This window comes from Salpingoeca rosetta (assembly GCF_000188695.1).
Source record: "Salpingoeca rosetta unplaced genomic scaffold supercont1.11, whole genome shotgun sequence".
Taxonomy (NCBI): Eukaryota; class Choanoflagellata; order Craspedida; family Salpingoecidae; genus Salpingoeca; species Salpingoeca rosetta.
Window position 1 is genome coordinate 846146 of NW_004754923.1, and position 24414 is coordinate 870559.

Here is a 24414-nt window from a genome sequence, read left to right on the forward strand (position 1 = left end):
CGCCTATAGTTTATCATCAACCTCTCAAATGGGACAAATGCATCGGTGGCTCTTATGGCGGGGATTGTCTCGGTCCCTGTTTGGTGTCTTCTCCAGCTTTTGATTTCAACCTCGATTACATACTAGAAACGACATTCACACACACACACACACACACACACGCAGATACACACACACACACACACACACACACACACACACACACACACACACACACACACACACACACACACACACACACACACACACACACACGTCAGCGATCCACCACGACACGGGCGCTACCGCATTCTCAGAATGAGCGGATCCGGCAGATCAACGTCTTCAGCGTGATGATGATGATGGTGGTGGCGGCAATGATGATGATGATGATGATGATGATGATGATGATGATGATGATGATGATGATGATGATGATGATGATGATGATGATGACAGTATTTGCTGCTGTTGGTCTTTGTTTGTTTGTTGTCGTTGCTGGTGTCGTTGGTGGCCATGCCTTCCCTTCTGTCCCCTCTTCGTCTTCGTATGTTGGCACGCCTTGGTTTCTGGAGCTTTGTTTCTTGCGCCTACTCCGTGTTATTCGCCCAATTCAGTCCATGGCACGTGTGTTATCAATGCCCATCGTGCTCCCCGGCTGTTTTGCTTATTGCCTTGTTATCGCAGTTCATTTCCGCTACGGTCCAACGTCACTGGCACGCGGGTCGATTGCCATCATGAACACACTAAACGACTATACAACACCGCAACACAGCACCATAACATGGCACCGTAACACAACGGACAGGGCTTACGGGGAAACGGAAGGGGGGTCATTTATGGTGCAAGAAAGAAGAAGCACAAACAAGTATTGGGGAGGGGGAGGCACGTCAACCCCAGCAACTGTTGCTGTTCAAACGTCAGAACAGCACAAAGGGCGGGGGCGAGGGTGAAAGCTGTCACACGGAAGCGAGAAGCCGGGAAGGAGGCACACTGACAAAATAGGGTGCGTGAAGGCACTTTTGATGAAGACAGACGGATAGACAGACAGACAGAGGCAGGCAGGCGGGCAGGCGGGCAGGCAGACAGACATGCAGACACACAGACACACACACACGCACACCAAGCACACACACGCACACCAAGCACACACACGCACACCAAGCACACACACAGACAGACACACATGCACACCAAACACGCACACACACGCACACACACGCACACACACGCACACGACGGTCAAGGGATGGCAAGGTCGATGGCGGCTGCCCAGGCCTGCAGCTCGCTGGAGGAATCAGACGGGCTGCGGAGAACAAACGTGCGCGCGCTTGTCTCCAGCAGCAGCTCTGGTGGGCTCTGCTTGTCCAGTAACCGCACACGCTTGATGTCGGACAGGCGAATGAACCCACACGGCGCCTCAAACGAGTGCTTGTGGTACGACAACTGGCCATCCTCAATCTGGAACCACCTCTTCTTGAAGGCTGTGTTCACCTTGCCTCGTTTCAGCAGGTAGCCAGTCAAGTCCTCCTGCTTTGGGGGTTTCTCCTCGCATGGCGTGATGACGGGCATTCCACCTTCCAGCCCGTACTTGTCCCGAATCTTCTGATGCCGCTCATTCAACTTGGCCCTGCATGGAACGGCGGAGGGGGGACGGGGGCAAAACAGAGTGGAGATTGGTGGTGGGTTGCATTTGTTTCATTGCTGTGATCGTGCGAAGCACGTGCAGAGCAAACGTGTGCTCGGGCGTACTTCATGCCACGTTTTCTTCACCACACTGTTTGCCCCAAAGTACCATGCAACACACACACACACACGCACGCACGCACACGCACGCACGCACACACGCACCTGCGTTGTTGCTGCTTGATTTGTCTTTGCCGACGGGCCTCTTCCTCCCGCAGCGCCTCCTTGTCCTTTTTCTTCTTCTTTTTCTTCTCCTTCTCTTGTGTCTTGGGATCAAGCTCGTCCTGCGTCGTCAAAGGCAAAGTACGGCGTGAGAGTGTGTGTGGAAATGAAAGCGTATCGGGTAGTTTGGACAACACGCACAACGGGTACTGTCATGCGCAGCACAAAACCACACACACACACACACACACACACACACACACACACACACACACACACACACACACACACACACACACACACACACGCGCAAACACACAAACACACAAACACACAAACGCACAAACACACAAACACACAAACACACAAACACACAAATACACACACACACACAAACACACCAACACACAAATACACGTACAAACACAGCACATTGACAAACTCACGGCGAAAGGCATGGATTCCTGTGCCTGACGCATCTTCGAGCCCACCATGTGGCTCATCAACACTGCATTGCGACCACTCAGTCAGGACACAAGAAACAACAAGCAAGCAAGCAAAAGGCAAGGAAGGCGCGCAGGTCCTGAGGACAGTCCTGAGGACACATCCAATAACAGACAACAACATACAACAACAGACAGCAACATGCAACAACAACATACAAACAAAATACAGACAAGAACACACGCACCTCCTAAACAAACAACCCATCATTCATATCCATCCAGCCAACTCACTCTGTTCCGCCATGTTTCGCCTTGGTTGTAGAAAATTTGTGAATGGTTTCCTGTAATTGGATATTTTCGTCAGGATTGTCAATCCAAGCCCAAAACGCCACCAACCATGACAGGCATCTTGGTGCTCGTGCAGCCAAGATGCAGGCGCGACCACACAACACTGCTGTTGCGGTTGGGAGGCACACCAAAACCGGACGGAAGCGAGCACGACGACAAGCAACAAAAAAGCTGCACACACACACACACGCACACACGCCAGCGACGTAGCACAGACGTAGCAGAGGCTGGACGACTTAGGACAGACACGAGGAGCTGCGTTGCATTTCATCCTTTTGAGCATTTGCGTGGGCCGCTTTCCGTTATCGTTTCGCTGACGACAGGCACACGCAGCACCAACCTTCCTTCCTTCCTTCCTGCCTTCCTTCCTTCCTGCCTGCCTGCCTGCGTGGTTTGACTTATTCACCACCTCATTCTGCACGAGCGAAACAAACACCTCCGCTGAACACACAAGACCTTGTGTCTGACGGTGTGCTCGTGGGTCGGGGACCTAGCCAAGAAGAAACCAATGTAAGCGATGCATTGTCCAATCGCTTGTTTCACTTGTTCCGCGCCCCTTCCCCCAGCTCTTCGTTTCACCCACTTTGCTTCTTGCATGCTCACCCATTCACACTCACACAACAACAGACAAAGCAGCACTCATTGCACAATCAGTACACGCGCACACGAACACTAGCACCACAAAGACTAACAGCACACACAACGCACACTCACAACGCTCTTCGCCGCAGTAGCTGAACACGACATCAGCACACCTTTGCTTGCATCCTCATGAAACAACGAGTGCCTGCAGGCAAGTGTCATGGGTGTGTGCAACAAGCGGTGACGACGACAACTGCGACGACAACAGCGATGCCCCAGAACCACCACAGAGCCAGAATACCACATCTCTGCCTGAGCCAGCATCTCCAACACATCCACTCCCATCTCGTCATGCTGCTCTTCTTCCTCCTGGCATCTTGCTTGCAAGCACAAGTCCTCGCACAATCAGGTAAACACAACGCGTTTCTGTTACGACACAAACCTCACCCATCCGCTCGTCAGCAACTCCTGAGCACCACTGGAATGACTGGACCCTTTCTTTTCTCACCCCTTGCACACACATACACATACATACACACATACACATACACATACACATACACATACACACACGTACACACGTAAACACACATACATACACATACACATACACACATACACACACGTACACACGTAAACACACAAACATACACATACACATACACACATACACACACGTACACACACGTACACACGTAAACACACATACATACATACATACACATACACACACCATACAATTTCAGACTTGTGCCAGGAAGCACCCTGTGGGTTTGTCAACTCGACATGCAGAGTTGAAGTGCACGAGAGCAACGACACCGCAACAGTGTATGAGCGCGTGTGCGGGTGCGAGGCAGGCTACACCCTCGTGCTCCCGCCAGCAATCACAACCACAACCACAACAACCAGCACAACGCAGCCTGTCAATGGCAACACCACGACAACAACAGCAACAACAATCACATCCATCACAGCCAACGGCAACACAACTGCACCAGCGATGACAACGGCTGCCGCTTTTCACGTGCTCACCCCTTCCTACGCAAACGCAACCTGCCAAGACATTAACGCGTGCGCCTGGTTCCCCTGTGGGGACAACAGTATCTGCACCGACTTGCCGGCACCAGCACCAAACTCCACCCTTGGGCGCACATGCACGTGCGCGCCTGGGTTTGAGCTTGCGCCAGGCCAGCCAGCTGACGGCAATTGCGTTGACATCGACGCATGCGCCGCCAACCCATGCCACACAAACGCAAACTGCACGGACCTCCCGGCACCAGCTGATGGCACAGAGACCGGTCGCGTATGCTCGTGCTTGGAAGGGTACGCGGGTGATGGGATCACCAACTGCACCAACATCAACGCATGCTCGTTCTTCCCGTGCCACCCTGAGTTTGGCGTGTGCACGGATCTTCCACCGCCAGCACCCAACTCAACAGAGGGGCGGTCCTGTCGATGCGACTACGGCTACACGGGTAATGGAGAGGACATCTGCTTCGACGTGAACGCGTGTCGTCGCAACCCATGTGATGTCAACGCCATGTGCACCGACCTTCCACCGCCCGCGCTCAACAGGCCGGAGGGGCGCATCTGCGATTGCTACCCGGGCTTCTTCGGTGACGGCGACTACTGCATTGGTGTGTGTGTGTGTGTGTGTGTGCATGTGTGTGTGTGTGTGTGTGTGTGTGTGTGTGTGTGTGTGTGTGTGTGATGTGTGTGTGTGTGTGTGTGTGCGTTCGCGCGCGCGTGTGTGTGCGCGTGTGTGTGTGTGCGTATGTTTGCAAACTGTGTGTGTGTGTATGAAAGTGTGTATGCAGACCTTGCGTGCACATGCACATGGCGTTCTTGCACATTCAGCAGCTCACCTCCCCTTCCACCACCTCCCCTTCCACCACCACCACTGCCTTCACGGATCAATAGGGGAGCCGCTGGTACAAGTTGTCGCTGCCGCTGAGAATAATGCTGTTCGAGTGGGAAGCTATGTCACTGCCTTTGCCACCATTCCCGTGACCGCAAGCACGAGCAACGTCAGCGTCTTGCTGCGCACACAACACGACACCCCGTTTGCGAAGCTCGTGTTTGCCACAACACCAGTTATGGCCTTCGTCGTCAACGGTACCATCCACCAGACCTTCAACAGCACAGACCGCAATGTCACGGGCGCTGCCTTGCCTTCTGCAGCCGTTCTCACTTGGGGTACCAACACCTACAACAGCAACAGCAACAACTACAGCAGCATCCCGTTTGCATTTGAGCGCGTCAACGATACTGCGGTGCTGCTGTCGTTTGGGCTGCTGGACACCACACACCCGGCATCACCCCCAGCCGTCGCCGTCACTGCACAGCTTGCCGTGCTCGGTGATGTCAGTGCCGGCAGACAGGAGGAGCTGTCCATCAGGGCCACAGTGGTTCACGATGGCCTTCATCCGGTTCCAATCAGCGCCACGGCGTACGCGTCCGTTGTCCACCCGAGCGTTGACGCGGTGTTCAGCCCATCACAAGTGCCGCCCTTTCGAAACGCACTGGAAACCACAACCGTCGCAATCGCATTCACGGCACCGTCGCTGCCACTCTACAACGCCACAATCGCCGTTGTTGCCGGCGCACAGGGCGGGGGTGCAGACGCATCCGCACAGGTCATCAATGCAACGCTGGCTTTCCCATGCCTGTTTGCGACGCAACCAAACACAACTGCAACGACAACGGGACCTGCAACGGCAAACAGCACGTGGTGTTCCGGCACGAGTGCCACGCTCAGCGCCCTCAACACAACGGCGGGTGGCGTCGCTGAGTTTGAAGTGGAGCTGAGCCTCACGGATCTGGCTCGCAGCAACGCCACGGTCACGCTGCCCGAGATTGAGGTGTCCTTCTTTGCATGGCCGATCACCCCTGATACCACCACAACCCCAAGCACAACCAACACAACAGGGAGCGCCATCGCAGCGGCGCCCGCTGTCAACCCACGTTATACGCAACGCCTGCAGCTGAACCCTCGCACCATGCGCTTGCCCACTATCTCAGCAACCACAACCCTTTCCACCATATCGTGCTTCGCCTCCGCAACAACAGCGCCGCCGCCATCATCATCATCATCATCATCATCGTCACCACAATCAGATGACGCAGATGCTGATGCGACTGCTGTTGTTGTCAGCGCCCCTGGTGCCCTCCTGTACATGTGCACAGAGATTGCCGGGCCATACCTCCGCTTCGATCTTGGGTTGCAGTACTCCCTGCAGGCTGGGCTGGCGAGCAGCGTCGTTGTCTCCACCAATGCCCCAGAGGACGCTGTGGGTGGTGCCAGTGGTGCAGTGCAGGCAATTGTGCAGGCTGTAAACACCACAACCACCAACGCAACAGCGGCTGCTGGTGACAGCGACACAGACCGCGTGCTGTTGTCTGCGCGGGATTTGCTCGTCAACACCAGCACGAACTCCCTGATCATCCAGACAGCCATTCGCATCAGTAGTGAACACACCCCACTGTTGACAGCCGGGCAACAGCTGAGCATCGACGTGCAGGCTGTCGCCCTGCCAGGCCTCGCATCAGCACAGGCCGCCATCATGGGTGCTTCGCACTTTGCAGTTGAGCTGCTGGAGCCAGCGCTTGAGCTGGCGTATGTCGCAGAGGACGTGCCGCACCATCTGGATGCCGGCGATGTCATTGCACACCGCATTCACCTTGCGCACCGGCCCTGGTCATCTGCTCCTGCTTACGACCTCTGTGTCACCCTCACGGCCTCGCCATTCCTGTCCTTCATCTCGCCGACGGATACGAAGCTGTTGCTTCCCCAAGGCCTCAACTGCACGCTCTCCAATGACCAGAGTGGCCATATGGCTTCAAACTGGAACGATGATGCTGACGACGGTTTCAATACGCTCACGTTCTGCTGTGCACAACCGCTCTCCCCAACCAACAACAGCAGCGTGTCTGCCCTTGTGCTGAGCACCGTGGCCGGAAACACGGCTCCACTCACGCCGCTCTACTTTGCTGCAACCGCCACCTACACCTCTGCCCCGCCGCCGCCAAGCAACACCTCAAGCAACAGCAATACTACCATCAGCAGCAGCAGCATCGCCAGCGACCCCAATACAGTGGCGTTGGCATCCGCTGTGCTCTCAGCCAACAACAGCTCCCTCACTGACCCTGTCAGACACTATGTTGCTGATGTGGAACGCAACACCACACACGTGCTTGCTGTGCCGCTGGTACATGAAGGATCACCGCCTAGTACAGCGGCAGGTGCCGTGTACGTGAACGACGCCAGTGTTGTGCAGGAGGTGTGTGTCACCGCACCATTCAGCCCAGAGTACCAGGACCCGCTGCCTGCAAGCATTGTGGATGGCGTGCAGGTACATCTCTTGTTGGAGCTGGAGTCCTCCATCACCAGCAGCATGACACCGACAAACTGGTCCATCGTCCCACGCTCTATCCAGCACACCGCCTTCGGGTTTGAGGCAACCCTACTCCCAGCAGAAACCATTGTCACGCTCAACTCGACGTTTTCGCGCGTTGTGCTTCGTGACATGCACAGCACGGCTTCAACCACCCACAGCAGCACCAATCTCACGCTTACGGGCGCGCTGCAGCAGCTGTTGTCCAACATGACCGCGTCCACGGTTGACGATGCCACGATTTGCTTTGACGTGCAGCGACAGTCCGAGACAGCAGCAGGCGCCACCTCCCTCTTTCCTGTGCAGAACGCTGCTGTTGTGGCACTGAACGAGACAACAGCAGCTTCTGCGCGGTCCCTGTTGACGGTTGAGTACCGCACACCATCCGCAATTCAGGGCTGGCCTGCTGTGGAGCTGCAACCATCGCCGTCGCCGTGGTTTGAGATTGGCACGACCGTGGCACCAACTTCTCGCATTTCCCTCCACGCAACAGACAACGCGGACACACCAAGCAACGACGTCTCTCTCCACGAGATCCTGACGTTTGAGGTGCGTACATGCACTTGTGGATATGCATGACGAGAAGACGGAGGGGAGGAGGTTGGTGCACATGACACCCACGTGTACGGTGTGTGTGTGTGTATGTATGTGTGTGTGTGTGTGTGGTCGGTGTATGTGTGTGTACATGTACACACACGATTGTAAGTGGTGTATCTGTGTTGTCGGTGTACACACACGATTGTAAGTGGTGTATCTGTGTTGTCGGTGTACACACACGATTGTAAGTGGTGTATGTGTGTGCTCACGTTGTTTGTGAATGTGAAACTTGAACATGCGTACTCGTGTCCCCATGTTCGTGATGTGATGTGACGCAAATCAACTTAATCGCCAACAGCGACAGCTTCTCTCTCTCTCTCTCTCACACCTTTTTCATGCAACTCCCAACACATTCATTGTCCATTGTGACGTCAGGCTCGCGTGGAATTGCCGTTTGGCGAGTACAACCTGACCCTCGACTTCGTGCTGGACCCCTACACAAACAAGAACGCGTTTGTGGTTCCCGATGCGTCTGACTTCTTCATTGCCAGTCTGCCAGCGTGCCTGTCCAACACCACCGCCTTCGCTGTTGAAGTACCAACCATGGCAACCCCAAAGCAAGTGCGCGTGGTGTTTGGCACTGTGCAGTGCAAGCAGGACCCAAGTGAAGCCAACACGGTGTTTCCAGCCGACAACACCCTCAAGGTGCAGCTGCAAACGGCAGTTGTCGACGAACATGCTGCTGATCCACTGCTCTCTGCAAACCGTCGGCGCCACTTTGTTGACCTGACGGCGGAGTACACATCTGCGCTTGGCACCAACACGACCGCAGTGTGGTGGGCAGACGTGACTGTCGTGCACCCGCAGCTTCGCCTGCTCACGTGGATGGACACAGACGCGCGCGACTCCGAGGCTGGCGACGTTGTCACCTACATGTTCTACGTCACGCACGACGTCAACTCGACAGCCCCGGCCTATGATCTGCAGCTGCTCTCCACTCCCAACGTGCACCACGCCATCCAGAACGACACCATCAAGTGCCTCGAATTCTGCGACGCGGAGGAGGCAACGCAGGTCACCGCAACAGACCAAGGTGGACTGCTGTTCACCATCCCACGCCTGCCACTGGGCAAGAACGCGTACTGGCGGTGGAAGGCAACGGTGCTGCAGACCGTGCCCGCCGGTCGTCGTCTTCGCTCCGACTACGACTTCCGCTTCGACACGCACCCGCGCAACGCGAGCACAGCCACGCCACTGGACGACAGCGCCGGCGTGCCGCTTGTTGGATACGAGGACACGGAGAGCACGTATCACACGATGGACATTGAAGACGCTAACTTCACGGGCCTTCCCGTGTTCAGCAGCATCGCCACGACGCGTGAGTCTCCAAGATACGATGTCGTGCCAGATGAGCTCTTCATCCTCAACTACACCATCACGCTGCCTGCGTCGACAACGGATACGCGCGTTACCATCTACATGCCGTCTGCCTACATTGCGCTCAGCGGCACCGTGACGGGCGTTGGTGGCCTCATCCGCAACAGTTCGCTCGATGCTGGTGACATGGCCGATCTTCTGAGTGGCGGTCGCAGCGTCAAGTTTGACTTTGGTCGAGTGCAGCGCTTGATTGCTGCTGCTGCCTCCTCCTCGTCATCGTCATCGTCGTCGCAGCAAAATGGGACCACCACGATGGAAGCGGAGGAACAGGCATCATCCCTGTTCATGTCCGTGCTGTGCCATGCGGAGCCTTCGTTCTTCGGTAGCAACTACGCGTTGCGTGACACGGAGCAGCTCATCTTTGCGCGCCTGTCGTTTGACGGATCCGTGGCGGACGTGGAGGTCAACACAACAGCACGGGAGCCGCGCCTGCTGCTCTCGGATCCCATCAACCACCGCCACGATGCGGGTGACGTGGTGACATTTGCAGTTGTGCTCAACCACGACAACCGCACCACCTCTGCTGACGCCTACGACGTCTTCCTCGCGTACGCGTTCTCTGACAAGGTTGTTCCAGACAACGCCACCGCAGTCGCCTGTCTCGTCAACACCACAGATCCCTTGGTTGCCAGTGCACCCGCCTGCCTCCCCTTGGCTTCGACCATCGCCTCCCCCTCCACCACTGCGGCCACACCCGCCAACAACAGCAGCAGTGTCAACAGCACGGGTACTACAACTGCCACTAGCACCAGCGCGATGACAACAACAACAACAACAAGCACAAGCAGTGACGGTGGTGGCGATAATTCACTTCCGCTGACGCTGACTGCACAAGGGTTTGAGTTGCGGCTTGCGCACCTGCGTCCATTTCAGCGCGTGCACATTGTGATTGAAGGGCAGGTTGTGCAGGACGTAATCCCACAAGACAAGCTTGTCAACTCCGCAAGCCTGCGCTACGACACAAGCCCCGACAACGAGACCGCCGCGTACCCTGGAAAAGAGTACGCGCTTGACCTTGACGTGACGACGGTGGTTGTCAGCCCCGTTGCCCGCTACGAGGTGACCAGCTTATCCGAGGCTGAGACCCTGGACAACGTGCTCACAATTGGCGAGGAGGCGACCGTGGATGTGCTGTGGAACCTTCCTGAGGGTGAGATGCCGGGCGCGGTGCTGGCGGTGTCCGTGCCGCCGCACACGACGTTCCTCAACGCAACGATAGTTCGCATTGGGCGGTCGATTAGCGGCTCCAATGTTGTGCCATATCAGACGTATGACGACAACTTTGCTGTGCTTCCATCTGACCCAACCGCTGTTCTCATCGACCTGGGTGACCTCAGCAACACCTTCAACAACACCGTCAACCTGCAAGACGACATTCACGTGAGTTGTTTGTGTGTGCGTGTGCGTGTGCGTGAGTTGTGTGCGCGCGCACGTGTGTGTGTGTGTGTGTGTGCGTGTGTATGTTAGTTGTGGTTATACGTTTTCTTATATCTGTTTACCTGTGTGCGTGTGTGTGTTGGACGATCATTTCTCATCTCACCTCACGCAAACTCGACGACGTTGTTGTGCGCATCGACTTCTCTGCCTTTCCCTGCACGGCTTTCATAACCACAGGTCCGCGTTCGCTTCTTCGTGGACAATGATCCCGCCAATGCGCTCAACACGTTCATCAACGTTGAGACTGGGCTGGCGTGGCTTGGTTCTGCGCGGTGGGTGGACAGCAGCTATCCCATCAAGATTGCAGAGCCGCTGGTGTCCAGCTCCGTCTCCACACCAACAGCCCGCCCTGATGCACAGGACCTGCTCACATACACAACCATTGTGCAGCATGACGCTGCTTCAACGTCCCCGATTTACAGGGTGCGTGCGCATGTGTGTATGTGCATTTGTGCACGTGTTTGTGTGCGTACTTGTATGCGTACTTGTGTGCGCACTTGTGTGCGTACTTGTGAGCAGTTTCGTGCTCGTATAGTTGATGTGCATGCATACCCATGCCGCCTTCTCATCCAGCCAACACTCGTGACGTGCGCACACACATGCACTCACTCACTCACTCACTCATACTCGCTCACTCACTCACTCACTCATACTCGCTCACTCATACTCGCTCGCTCGCTCGCTCACTCTTCCGCTTCCGCTATTCATGCAGGCGACAGTGGTGGTGACCACACCAGCAGAGGTGCAGCTGCAAACGGGTAGCATTGACATCTTCAGCGGAACAGTGCTGTCATCAACCCCAACACTGCGCGTGGTGAACGCATCTGTGTTTGAGGTTGGGTTTGAGAAGATGAGCGTGCTCGCGAGCGACGGGGACGAGAAGCTGACCATCACATATGACGTCGTGGTTGTGGATGAGATTCGAGCAAACGAAGACATCATCGTGACGACGACCAACTCGTGGTGGTCCACGCCAACCAACTTTACCCACCCTGGCCGCTTCCGCGATGGCTTCAACGACACATCACCCTACTTTGGCGAGACATCACAGCACATCAACCCGGCGAAGCAGAACAGTGTGACCATGTATCTGGATCGCTCCTCCCTCGAAGACACCATCGGCACGCAAGTCAACGTTGCTGAGGAGCTGGTGTATCGCTCGTGCATCACCGTGCTGGAGGGCCACACCAACGTGTCCCTCGCCATCGCCATGCACTCTGGACTGGACTTCCTCAACGCCAGCTTGTACTCCGTCGGCGCCGACATCGCAGAGTCGCTGTCCTTTGTTGAAGGCGACATGTTCAACGCCACAACAGATGACAGCACCGGTGGACCTTTGGTCCTGTTTGCCTTTGGTGAACTCGTCAACACCGCCACGAACGTTGAAGATGATGGTGACGCCATCTGCATTGAGCTGGCCGCCCTCGTTGCAAACATGTGCGTATTATTGCGTGTTAGGGAAGTGTGTGTGTGTTGCGTGTTTGCGTGTGTGTGCGTGTGTTTGTGTGTGTGGTTTGTCTGTGTTGTGTTGTTGCATGTGGTTTGTGTATGTGTATATGTGCGTGTGTTGCGCATGTGTGTGTGTGTATGTGGTTTGTGTGTGTGTACAATTGACGCCATGTGTCTCCGTCTGTACCGTTTTGTCTCTCCCTCTCTGTATGTCTCCTGATGTGCGGTTGAGTCGCAGACGTCTGCAATAGCATGCCATCGCTCACCCTCTTCCGCGTTGTTGTTTACTAACACTCCCAGCCCTGAAAACATCAACGGGATTGTGCTGCCGGCGACGGCCACGCTCGTGACCGACACGACGCAGCTGACATCCAGCACTGAGACTGTGCGCGTCATCGAACCCGTCGTCACCACCGACCCCGTGGCCATCACAATCCCAGGACAGGTGGGTTCCAGCATGCGCACAGTCTTGATTAGGCGATTTGCACCACTTGTCTCGTGTCACTCTGCCCATAGCATCTTGCACACTTGCCCTGTTGGCCACACTACAACCACTGTGGTTTGGGGCCATCGCTGGACACACGCACACTCACACACACATACACACACATGCGCTCGCATTCGACACACACACACACACACACACTCACTCATACGCACACACTCACCCCCCCCCCCCACACACACACACCATAGGGCGCTGTGGAAGTGCTGAGCATTGACAGTGAGGCGGTGGATGCTGGCGATGAGGTTTCATTTGAGATTACGGTGCGGCACTTGCCATCATCGACCTCCACGACGTTTGACGTGTTCATCGAGGCTCATCTGCCCGACTACACGGCTGTCGTCTCCGTGCAGCAAGGCACCCTGCCGACCACCATCAACACCACCGTGCCGGGGTATGTCGTGTGGCACCTGCCCAAACTCACGCTGGAGGAAGAGTCCTACACCACGTCCGTCACTGTCCGCGTACGCAACGACATCATCCCATCTGCCGCCGACCTGAAGTGCGACGTCACCACCACGGCACACTCGTCCCCGCTCGCAGACAACGCAGACGCAAAGGCGTTCACCAGCGTTGCAGAGTCGGCTGTTCTCCTCGTCAAAGGTGTCAACGACGACCTGGAACTGGTCAGCACCAGCATCGCCGCCACAGCCGGGTACGACGTTGCTGTGCACGAGCTCGCCACCTTCCAATACACATTGGTGCTGCCCGAGGGCACCGTGCCGTCCATCACACTCATCATTGACCAGCCGAGCGATGACAGCCTGCGCCTGGATCGGGTTGAGCTGCATTTTGGCGCAAACGTGGCGTGCGAGGGCGTGCCTGTGCTTGAGGATGCTGCGGGTGCGGTTGACCACGTGCTGCAGTTTGACAACTGCGTCAACACGTACGACAACGAGGATGACGACGCTGATCTCATGGTGGTGACCATCGTCACGGTCGTGCAAGATGTTGTGTCCACGCTTGAGGACCGCAACAAGGCGATGCGCTTCCGCCTGCAGACTGTGCACACACACGGGACGCCGGGCAGCACGCGAAAATCATCGTACATGGAGACGCTCAGGTTGCAGCTGCCAAACGCGGCAATGGCGCTTGACACAGTGGTGCGCAACCATGTGCTGCCTGGGGACACGCTGCAGTTCGATGCTACTGTTGAGCAGGATGGTAACTTCCTGGCCCCAATGTTCAACACCAGCCTTGATATTGCCATCCCATCGTCCCTGATTCCCGTGCTTGTGCTGGTCGGCGTGAACGGCGCGCCGCTCACCGACCACCCGTTCACCCTTCGCGACGGCACCAACGGCACTGCCACGTCCGTGCTGTCCATTCCACTCGCCACCATTCTTCCGGATGACACGGCTGCCGTGCGCGTCCTTACTGAGGTTGGCTCCGATGTTGAGCAAGGGCTCGCCATTGCCGCCAACGCCACGCTCACGTTCGACACATCCGAAGGGTCGCCGACCTACCCTGGCCGCGTGTATGCTGTCGCTGATGACTTCAAGACACTCTACGTGGCAGCGCTCGTCCTGACGCAAGACATTGTCCGCCTCAACTTTCCAGGCGAAACTGATGTTACAGAGGTGTCCGTGTACGAGCCCCTCACACTTCGCCACACCGTGCGTGTGCGCGGAAGCTATGCGCTGACCACCACCATCAGCCTTCCCGCTGGCGGTGGTGCTGGTGCTGGTGCTGGTGGCGGGGACGAGGAAGCCATGATCGTGGACACATGCACGACAGTTTCTGTTGGCGACAACGTGCTCATCACCCCTGGTGCGACATCACCAGGCAATGTCGTGCAGCCCACAATTGTGCATGATGCGAACACACACACCATCACGTTGGCGTGGGGCGATGCCGTGAACGAGGCCACGTCGGCCGTGTACACGCAGGATGACGACATTGTGTACGAGTGCAATGCGCGCGTGCGCAACTTGGTGTGGATCGAAGCTGGTGATGTGTTTGCGTTGGGCGGCAACGCAGAATACGCCGTGTTCACGTCCTCGGAGGAGCACATGCTCACCGTGAGCGACCCGGAGCTGGTGTTTGCATCCTTCACTCCGTCATTTGGCGCCACAGAGCAATCGCCGGTGACGCCCGTGCAAGCACAGGAGGCTGTAACGTTTGACTTTGCCGTGAACAACTCCCTCGCCGCGAGCGTCGTTGCTGCCACCGCATTTGATGCGCAGCTGCTGCTGTTCTTGCCGGGAATTTCAAACGCCGTCGTCGCCAGCGCAGACCCGTCAACGCAGCTTGAGTATGACACAGACTTGGAGGCGTACCGGCTGCTCGTTGACCGCGTCGGCGAAGCGGAGATGTGGACCGTCACCCTCGCCGGCACCGCCATCACGCAACTCCCCGTGGGCGTGCCCGTTGAGCACTCCGCACAGCTTTCGTGGCTGAGCACAGCGGACCCCACCCGCGAGCTCGCCCGTCTGCACACGGAGGAGCCACCCACATCGTGGACCATGACAGTGCGCCATCCACAGCTGGACTTGGCCGTGTACTCCACGCGCACTGTTGGTGGGTGGAGGCGTGTTGCTGGCGACGCACAAGCTGGTAGCAACAGCAGCCCTGCCCCCGAGGTCACCGTGGGTGGTGTCATCTGGCTCACCCTGACTGTGGATGTGTATGCTGGTTTGCACACGGACCTCAAAGCGGTGCTGGATGTGCCCGAGGGCTTAGTGCTCGTTGACCACGTTGTGAGCGATGGCCACCCCAACATCGACCTTGGTGCTGGCCCAACCGTTGTTGAGACGGGCAGCGCTGACGGCGAGTATGAGTTTGTGTTTGGCAGCCCGCTGGCAACTGCTGAGGACACTGTCGTGCTGAACGTGTACTTGCGGGTGGCAGATGACAAGAGCGTCAACTTCAACGGCGCCGTGAAGACCCTGCGTGCGCACCTCGACTACACAGAGTTCACGAACCAAGACGACCAGCAGCTGGACGTGGTGGTGGTGTACCCGCTCTTGCAGCTCACGGGCGACACGAGCGTGGCAACCGCAGATGCAGGCGACACGATCGTGCTCACGCAGCTCCTCAGGCACACGGATCAGTCTGAGGCCCCCGCCTACAACATCACCGTGGGCTTGATGGTGCCAGGCGCAGCGCTGCTCACCAACGTGACGGCTGTGCGCTCGATGCAGCACACGGGCACCAACGGCACAGTCTTTGTTGAACACGCCTTTGAGCAGTACGAACCAACGCCCATCATCGACCTTGGCTTGCTCAACGAAACTGATGCGGTGGTGGTGACGTGGACGTTTGTGGTGCAGCAGCGCGTGCAACCGTCAAGCACGCTTGCCTTTGCCGCAGCAGCAACATACAAGCACGGCTCCCTCACCACCAGCCGCCAAGAGACGGCCGTTATGGCTCCACTGGACGTGGTGGTTCCTGGTATTCACCTGCAAGCCCCTGGCGAGGACGATGAGGGTCGGGCGCGCGACTACGGCGTCGGCGATGTCATTCACATGCAGGTTGATATGGACCTGCCTGAGGGCACGCTCCCCGAGCTTGTGGTTGATCTTCACACTACGCCTGGCACGGCAATTGTTGGTGCCAGCCTCTCTTCGCTCACAGGCCACATCTTTGCCTCTGACAACGAGGGGAGCGTGGCTGTGATGCAAGGCGGCCAGGAGAGTGCGCTGCTTGGCGCTGACAGCAACAGAAGGAGACGCCGTGCTTCCGGCAACGATGACGACGATGATGGCGCAATGATGAGCAGTGCTGCCAACGCCACTCAGCGGCTGTTTGATGTGGAAGCTGACGCCAACCAGCGTGTTTCAGCCGTGCGCGTGCGCGTGTTCAACGTCACGAACAACTTCAACAACGTTGAGGACACCCGGGACCGCCTTGTTCTCAACGTGACGGTGGCTGTGCTGGACGACGAAGCCATCTCTCGCAACACAACCGTCAATGTTACGGCAAGTGTGTCTGTGCCATGGAGCGCGGCCAGCGTGGCCGTCAGCCCGACTTACAACATTGGCGAGCCTGCGCTCAACGTTGAGACGTTCTGGGCCTTTGATGACTCGACGGCTGTTCTCGTGTTTGTGCACACGATTGCCCACGCCAACAACTCCGACCTGAACGCAGCCAACCTCCACCTCACCTCAAACGTCACAGGTACGGCGCTGTGGGTGTATGTGTGTGTGTGTGTGTAAGTGTGTAAGTGTGTGCGTGTGTGTGTGTGTGTGTGTGTGTGTGTGTGTGTGTGTGTGTGTGTGTGTGCGAGCGAGTGATTTAGTGCTTGAGATGCATGTGAGTGTGCGAGAGTGTGCGTGTATGTGTATGTGTGTGCGAGCAGGAGAGTATGGGCTTGAGATGAATGTGGGTGTGTGTGTACCGTCTGTTGCGCGTTCTCACGATTACCAACTGTTTGATCACCCCACCGTGTTCACCACACAGGCACACTGATTGTGACCACGAGCAACATGACCAATGGAACCGACTGGGTGAGCAGCCACAGCCTGCGTTTTGTAGTTGCTGTTTGACATGTGCTTTGCGTGTTTCATGCTGCTTGCAAGCACGGCAAATGTCAAATTGATCGGCCTTTTCTTTCTTTGCTTTCGCTCATGTACGCACGTACGCGCGAAATACAGGATCTTCTTGTTCGCGGTGAGAGCATCGTGGCGTATCATGTGGTGGTCGTGGACAGCGCGTCGCCACAGGGTGCATCCGTGTGTGTGCAGCCGACAGTCGAGTACAACAACGCAGGAAGCAGCAGCCCGCGTGCATACGCGCAGACGGAGCACCGAGACTGCTTCAAACTGCCCGAACCAGCAAGAAGCCGGTGGCAACGGTCCATGTTTGTGACGCTCCTTGCCATTGCGTGTGGCGTGCTGTTCCTCGTGCTGCTCTTCCTTGCTGTGAGCGAGCGGCGGCGGCGTCGTCGCGGTGGGAAGAACGTGGGCAAGCTGCCCAAGCCAGCCAAGGTGATGGTGCGACCAACGTCACTGATTCGCCGACAAGGCTCAGCAGCAGCGTCGTCGCCACGCGACGCGCTTGCCCTTGGCAATGATGACGAGGACATGGACTACCTTGTTGTTGGCGATGACATTGATCACACATACGCAGCACCGCGAGGGCCGCTGATTGCGCTGGGTGATGGGCTGTACGCTGAGATTGACCAGGTGCTTGAGGCGCACGCTGGTGACGAAGAGGGTGACTACTACTGCACCATCAACTCGGCGTTTCAGGATGTGTATGAGGACATCAACAGCTTCTATGCCAACGCGCGTGTGCGGCTGCCTGATGGCACGTATGCGCAGATGAATCGCTACTTCTTCAATGACGACGGCAAACTACGGCGCAAGAACCGTGACACGAACGATGAGCACATCTACGAAGGTGTGTTTGTGCTGCATGTGTGTGTGTGTGTTTGTGCTGCGTTTGTGAATGCTGTGTGATGGAGAAGTGCTATGTGCGACTTGAGTGTGTGTGTGTGTGTGCACACACGTTAGTCTGGGTGGTATTTGTGCTTTGTGTATATGTGTTGTTTGTGAGTATGAGTGAGTGTGTGTTTGCCCTGATGCTGCCTTTCTTGAACTTCTAAAACCCGCCACCTTTACACCAATCTCACACTGCTTCTCGGCCCGTTTTCTCTTTCCAATGTCGCGTGTGCTTCACGCTGCAATGTCATTGCAGAAATTCCCGAGGACGATCCAATCTACGAAGAGATCAAGGATGTGCTCGCGGGCACACGGCCCCGCCAGCCAATGCCTGTCATCCGCACGAAGGACAACCGGCAGCTTGGTCTTCGCCGCGTGTTCCGGCGCAACAGCGACGGCTCCCTCGTGCCGTGCTTCTACCACGACAGCGGGCTGTATGCCGATGCTGCTGTTGTGCGCACGGAGAATGGCGAGTATGCTGACGCCTCTGACTTCTTCAAGCGAGACGGGCGCGTGTTTGAGCCGCTGTACGAGGAAGCGCACATTCTGCACGACACTGGCGAGTATGCCGGGGCCAGGGAGGCCATGTACGACGTTGCCAACCCGTCCCATGACGAATATCTGGATGCCGATGCGATTTACGACATTGGCGAGGCGCAGGGGGACGAGCGCATGTACGACATGGGAGCAGACGTGCAGACCGACGATCCAATCTACACCATGGGCAACGACAACGAGGAAGGTCTGGATGCCATTTATGACATGGGGCAGGAGACAGGCACAGATGCGCAGTACGCGCTTGGCAACACCGACAATGCGGATGCTGATGGTGACGCCACGTACGATGTGGGCAACGCTGATGCCGTGTATGGCGCTAGCGCAGATGACGACGACACGCTTGAACCCGTTTACGATGCCGGGCAGGAAGGACTGAACAGCGCAGATCCCCTGTACGATGTCGCCAACCGCCCTGGAACTGCAGGCGGCGGCGGCGGCGGCGCAGATGGCGGTGGTACCAGGGTTCGCAAGCGTGACAGTGAGCCAACCTATGACACCGCCACATTCCGCCGGCGTGCGTCTGATCAGCCGCCGCCGCTGAGCGGGCAGCGTCTGGGCAGTGCCGCAGACACATACGATCTTGGGGATGGAATGGCGCTTGGGGGTGGTGGAGATGGCGACGCAACGTATGACATTGGCAACGAGGAAGGGGACGCGCTTGTTGGCGGCAACAGCCATGGTGCTGGTACGACTACCGATGGTGATGATGATGCGGTGTACACGCTCGGAGACGAGATGGACGGGTTCATCGATGACCACCCACTGTCCAGCGTCGTCAGCAGCGGTCAATCCTCGCACCGCCACCACTATGGCGGGCGGTCGTCAGCGGGGCCCATGATTGTTGCACCAGAGCCATCCATCCGCAACAGAGGCGACGGTGATGATGGCAATCTCTCTGTGGCAGCGTCGAGTGACGTGTACTCCATTGCCAAGTCCGACGCAAGCCGCACCGGTGGTACCATGGGCCATCAACACCGCCACCACCAGCACCACCACCGCCACCAGTTCCACCGCCACCAGCAGCAGCAGCAGCAGCACGAGGCGACGTATGCACCATACCCGCTGCAGGATGGCGCTGATGACATTTACGACGTGAGTCCCCTCAACAACGCCGTTGCGCCGGAGGACGTGGACGAGGAAGGTGATTACGACGCGCAAACGACGAGGAAGGGCAGCAGCAACATGAGCAACGCTGGCAGCGACGGCGCTGACGATTTGTATGCGATGGCCAACAAGTTTGGATACAGCGGCGGCGGTCGTGACAGCATTGATGAGCTGCCGCTGCCGCCACCACCGCCACTGCCACTGCCCATGATGGGAGCAAACACCGCAGGCAACAGCAACACCAGGACACGGCCGGCGAACACGTCGCCGCAACAGGAGAAGCGCGCACAGCAGCGGTACAAGCCCGTGTACGAGGCGCTGAACGAAGCAGAGGACGATGAGAGCGACGCTGACGATGGCTACCAGCGCGCAGACAGCACAGACGAGGACGAGGACGAGGACAGCGTGTATGGCCACGGCCGCTCCGGTAGTGAGCGAGGTGACTCGTTTGACGCAGATGCGCTGGAGACGCGTGCTGGCCCCAACAACACGTTGGTTGTGAAACGCCGCGGGACACGCGACGTGGAGGACATTTATTCCGTGATTCAAAAGGCGACGACACCGCCCCCACCGGACCTGCCGTCCCGCTCGCACTCGTGCGCGTCATCGGTGGTGTCGATCCAGTCGCTTGAAGCATCGCCAAAGGGACAGCGCAGCGTGCGGCCGCCCCCACGCCTCCGAGCCCCGAGCGGACAAGTGAAGCAGAAGAGCACCATCTCCATGGAGTGGGATCCACACATGCAGTAGGCAGTAGCAGCATCCGCTGTTGTGTCTGTGTGTGTGTCTCTGTGTGTGCGTGTGTGTGTGAAAGCAGCTTGCGCGGAACACGAGGGCGGGTTGTGTGATGTTGTGTGATGTTGCGTGTGTTGTCGGGTTTTGTGACAGTGCAGCTGAGCTGTACAGAAGACATGTGTGTGTTGTGTTGTGTCGAGAAGAAGCATGTACAAATTTGATTCATTGATTGAACAAGGTCCATCCATAGCGACAGCCAATTAAAAGTGAAGCAACAACAGAACGAACAAGGACTTGTATCACATCATCACGAAACACAGCAGAAATGAACACCAAGCCTGCGAGAGTCGTGTGAACAAGTACATGCGAAACAGACAAGAGCATGGGAACAGAACCAGCACACACAAGCACACACACACACACACAGCCGTGTCATAGGATACATGAAGCAGTCATACATGAACACATGAATACGTTAAAATGAGCAAAACACGGACAAGGCACAACGACAAAAGCAACACATCAGCATGCTCTGTGCCCGGAAACGAACAAAAGAACACCGGAGCAGCTGTTGAAGACAAAGCACAAACCACAAACGACTAACCACCGGCGAGAAGTTGCACGCAATGGACAACATGTGCACACACACGCGCGCGCGGAAAGGCGCACTCGCACAACTGCGTCTCGCAGAACCACAACGACAGCGCAGAGAAAGCAAACCGCTCATGACGACTGTCACAGGGCGCGGCCTTGAACAATAGCTCGCCAGTGCACGTGTCACACCAGCGGGTCTGCATGGCTCAATCCTTTGTGTCTACACACCATTGTATCGAGTTATTCTGCGACACAACAGCGTCTGTACACCATCACGATGTCTACATGTCCTCGTGTCCGTGTGTGCGGAGTTGACCGAGTGGGTTGTTGAACTTGGCGCGGTCTGCGGGTTCGGGATCAGATGTCAGTGGCGCCGTCTTTTGTGCACGCGCCCTGGTGGTGGTGGTGGTGGTGGTGGTGAGGAGGAGGAGGAGCGAAGGGGGTACGTGGAGTAGGTGAGCAGACGATGAGAGGGAAGGGACGAGAGGAAATGGTGGGTTGTAGAAATTGCAGAGATTCAGTGGATGGTGCAAACACACACACACACACACACACACACACACACACACACACACACACACACACACGAGCACACATGCACTATCATACGTGCGCGTATACACAGACACACACACACTCTCTCTCTCTTCAAACCAGCAAACGAGGAGCAAAACACTGACAAGGAAAGCAAGCGTACTCTGCGGTGATAATGTCCGTAAGGAGGGTGCTGGCATGCTCCAGCCTTGCCACGACGGAAGTGGTTTGCAGCAGCTGCTGGCACGTCGCTTTGCTCTCCTCAGTGCTCGGCAGCGCAGCCTTGATCTGCAGTGCAACCCAGAACGAGAAGGGCGCCACGCCTTTCGTCGCCACGGCTGCATGCCGCATCTGAAACCGGTTGAATCTGGGGACATGTGTGTAGATTGGGTTGTGAGTGAGTGTGTGTGTGCATGTGTGTGTGCATGTGTGTGTGTGTGTGTGCGTGTGTGTGTGTTGTGAGAGGGAGAGAGAGAGAGAGAGAGAGTGTGTGTGTGTGTGTGTGTGTGAGTGTGTGAGTTGAAAGCGACCCATGTAAGTAGTTTGTGTGTGTGTGTGCTTGTGTTCCATGTGTGAGTTGATAGTTGACAACATAAGTACGGTTTCCCGGCACTTACAGGCGCGGATTGTTCACGAGGGCGAGCTTCGCGTACTCGTTCAACAACGCCTGAGAGATAAGATGGAGCACAAGCAATGGAGGAGGTGGTGAGGGGCACAAAGGGTGGCACAAAGAGAGGGAGAGGCGTATGAATGGCAGTACGAGAGTACAAGGAACCCCACACGCGCGGCAGTTGTGTTTAATCACAGAACAGGCGGCCATAAGCCTTAGCCACCAGCACGACAGCAATAACGCGCTTCAGGCACGCTTAGAGTTTGTACCGAGACTGTGCGCGAGAGCACGTCGGCCTGCTTCAGGTCCTCCTTTGTCACGGGCTCATCTGAAGACAACACGAGCGAGTGAGCAGCAAGACACAGACGAAGCACAAACACAAGCACAAACACAGACACAAACACAAACACGCACACAGGGAGTGGAGGTACCTGTGAGGCGCTGGACGGTGCCTTGCCAGTATCCAACAAATGCACGTGATGCGTCTGTGACTGAGAACCGCTCCGTGAATCTGAACGGTGGGAGGAAGGCATGTTGCAGTGGCCGATGGCAACACACACGCGTGAGTGATAGATACCAAAACAGCACACCCCACAGTCACATGCAAACACATGCAAACACATGAAAACACGTGCAAAGTACGTACAACACAAACACACACATGTAAGCACAGACAAACACAAATGCAAACACAAATGCAAACACAAATGCAAACACACACACTCACACACACTCACACACACTCACACACACACGTGTGTGGCTGACCTCAGTTTGACGAGTTCGGATGTGTCCTCGACGTCGATATCGAGGGGTGCGGTGTTGTCGCGCTCGTGGGCAACCACTTCAGCGAGCGTGCCGACGGTGGCGGAGTACCAGTCCGTGCTGAGCGGCATGTGCTCGCTGTCCTCTTCCTCGTGCTGTACCGCCGACGGCTGTCTCACAAACCCAATCACGGGTCTCTCCTGATCAAGGCTCTGCATCATCAGCTGCGTTTGCACACGAGCGAGCGACAGCACGGTGCGAGTGTGACATGAGTTAATTGCTTTCGCGTAGCAGCATGTGTTAGATCAGGCGCACAAGAACAGCCTCTTCAAAAGCGCCTAACCCTCAACCAAGTGTGTACGGATGCCAACGACGATGGGTTCCTCACCTTGTATTTTGGTTCAACCACGTGGATGGTGGCAACTTCACCGGGGAAGTAGACGTCTGACGTGGGGAACAACGGCACCATCTATATCGGCGAGCGTGCGCGTGTGTTCGTATGTGTGTGTGTGTGGATGTGTGTGTGTGTGTGTGGATGTGCGTGTGTGTGTGTGTGTGGCATGGGTTGTGTAAGCGTTGAGGTCGAAGAAGCACTTTGGAAGCCACAAGCAGAGACATGGTAATTCAACCCAAAAAAGCGTTTGTGGGTGCGTGTGTCGTGCGGATGCGCGCTGCCTCACCCGAGTTGGCTTCATAATGTCTGTTGAGCGGAACGAGAGGTCCCCCGTAGAAGCGCTTGTCGCGCTGCTGCTGCACAGCCTGCCCAACACCAGGGCCCGCAGTCCAACGCCTCTTCTTGTTGCACCACTCCTTGCCATTTGCATGGCTGCTCGACTTGCCGCTGGCAACGCCATCACGCTCCCGTGTTGTACTGTGGAAGTGCTCTGGTTGTGTTGTTGTTGTTGCTGTGCGTGCGTGTATGTGTGAGTGCGCGTGTGAGCCTCAGTCGCTTCCTGCGCGTTTGCTCGACGTATGCTTCGAGTGTCTGCTTCTGCTGTGTCCGTATCCGTTGTCTCTGCAGGTCCTCCTCGTCTCTTCGTCTGTGTTCGTCTGCGTGCAGGTTCGGTTGTGCGGAATGTGTCGTGGTTTGCTTTGCTTTGGTTTGCTTCTTGGTTTGCTTTGCTTGCTTGTCAGCGTTTGTTGCGATTCCGGATAATTGGATGACATCTTG

The 24414-nt window shown here is 56.6% G+C and overlaps 3 protein-coding genes across 3 annotated transcripts; 1 reads left to right on the top strand and 2 right to left on the bottom strand.

Annotated features, from left to right (window-relative positions):
• Positions 1-1221: 1221 nt before the first annotated feature.
• PTSG_04890 (uncharacterized protein) lies at positions 1222-2306 on the bottom strand (the record flags this gene model as incomplete). The annotated part of the gene is made up of 3 exons (XM_004994151.1): positions 1222-1609; positions 1831-1949; positions 2274-2306. The coding sequence occupies 3 exons, from the start codon at positions 2304-2306 to the stop codon at positions 1222-1224; spliced, it is 540 nt and encodes a 179-aa protein (XP_004994208.1).
• A 595-nt stretch (positions 2307-2901) lies between these two features.
• PTSG_04891 (notch) lies at positions 2902-21023 on the top strand. Its single transcript, XM_004994152.1, has 12 exons — positions 2902-3131; positions 3353-3612; positions 3950-4840; positions 5124-8146; positions 8570-10951; positions 11186-11431; positions 11721-12445; positions 12758-12902; positions 13154-17081; positions 17364-17410; positions 17558-18305; positions 18603-21023. Exons 2-12 carry the CDS (start codon positions 3393-3395, stop codon positions 20753-20755), a joined length of 14508 nt encoding a protein of 4835 aa, XP_004994209.1. The 5' UTR covers positions 2902-3131; positions 3353-3392; the 3' UTR covers positions 20756-21023.
• PTSG_04892 (uncharacterized protein) lies at positions 20947-24387 on the bottom strand. The gene is made up of 8 exons (XM_004994153.1): positions 23924-24387; positions 23632-23712; positions 23247-23467; positions 22910-22989; positions 22748-22806; positions 22486-22535; positions 22032-22235; positions 20947-21727 (listed from the first exon to the last, which is right to left on the bottom strand). The coding sequence occupies exons 1-8, from the start codon at positions 24095-24097 to the stop codon at positions 21616-21618; spliced, it is 981 nt and encodes a 326-aa protein (XP_004994210.1). The 5' UTR covers positions 24098-24387; the 3' UTR covers positions 20947-21615.
• Between the last annotated feature and the right edge of the window lie 27 nt (positions 24388-24414).

What these genes read in the sequence shown, in the direction of transcription:
- PTSG_04891 (XM_004994152.1), top strand. Translation starts at nt 3,393, where the DNA reads ATGAAACAACGAGTGCCTGCAGGCAAGTGTCATGGGTGTGTGCAACAA. An exon ending in ACAAGTCCTCGCACAATCAG is followed by an intron (nt 3,613 to 3,949) that starts GTAAACACAACG and finishes ATACAATTTCAG; the next exon opens with ACTTGTGCCAGGAAGCACCC. An exon ending in TGACGGCGACTACTGCATTG is followed by an intron (nt 4,841 to 5,123) that starts GTGTGTGTGTGT and finishes ACGGATCAATAG; the next exon opens with GGGAGCCGCTGGTACAAGTT.
- PTSG_04892 (XM_004994153.1), bottom strand. Translation starts at nt 24,097, where the DNA reads ATGGCGTTGCCAGCGGCAAGTCGAGCAGCCATGCAAATGGCAAGGAGT. An exon ending in TGCTCTCGCGCACAGTCTCG is followed by an intron (nt 22,536 to 22,747) that starts GTACAAACTCTA and finishes CTTATCTCTCAG; the next exon opens with GCGTTGTTGAACGAGTACGC. An exon ending in ACGGACATTATCACCGCAGA is followed by an intron (nt 21,728 to 22,031) that starts GTACGCTTGCTT and finishes CACCACCACCAG; the next exon opens with GGCGCGTGCACAAAAGACGG.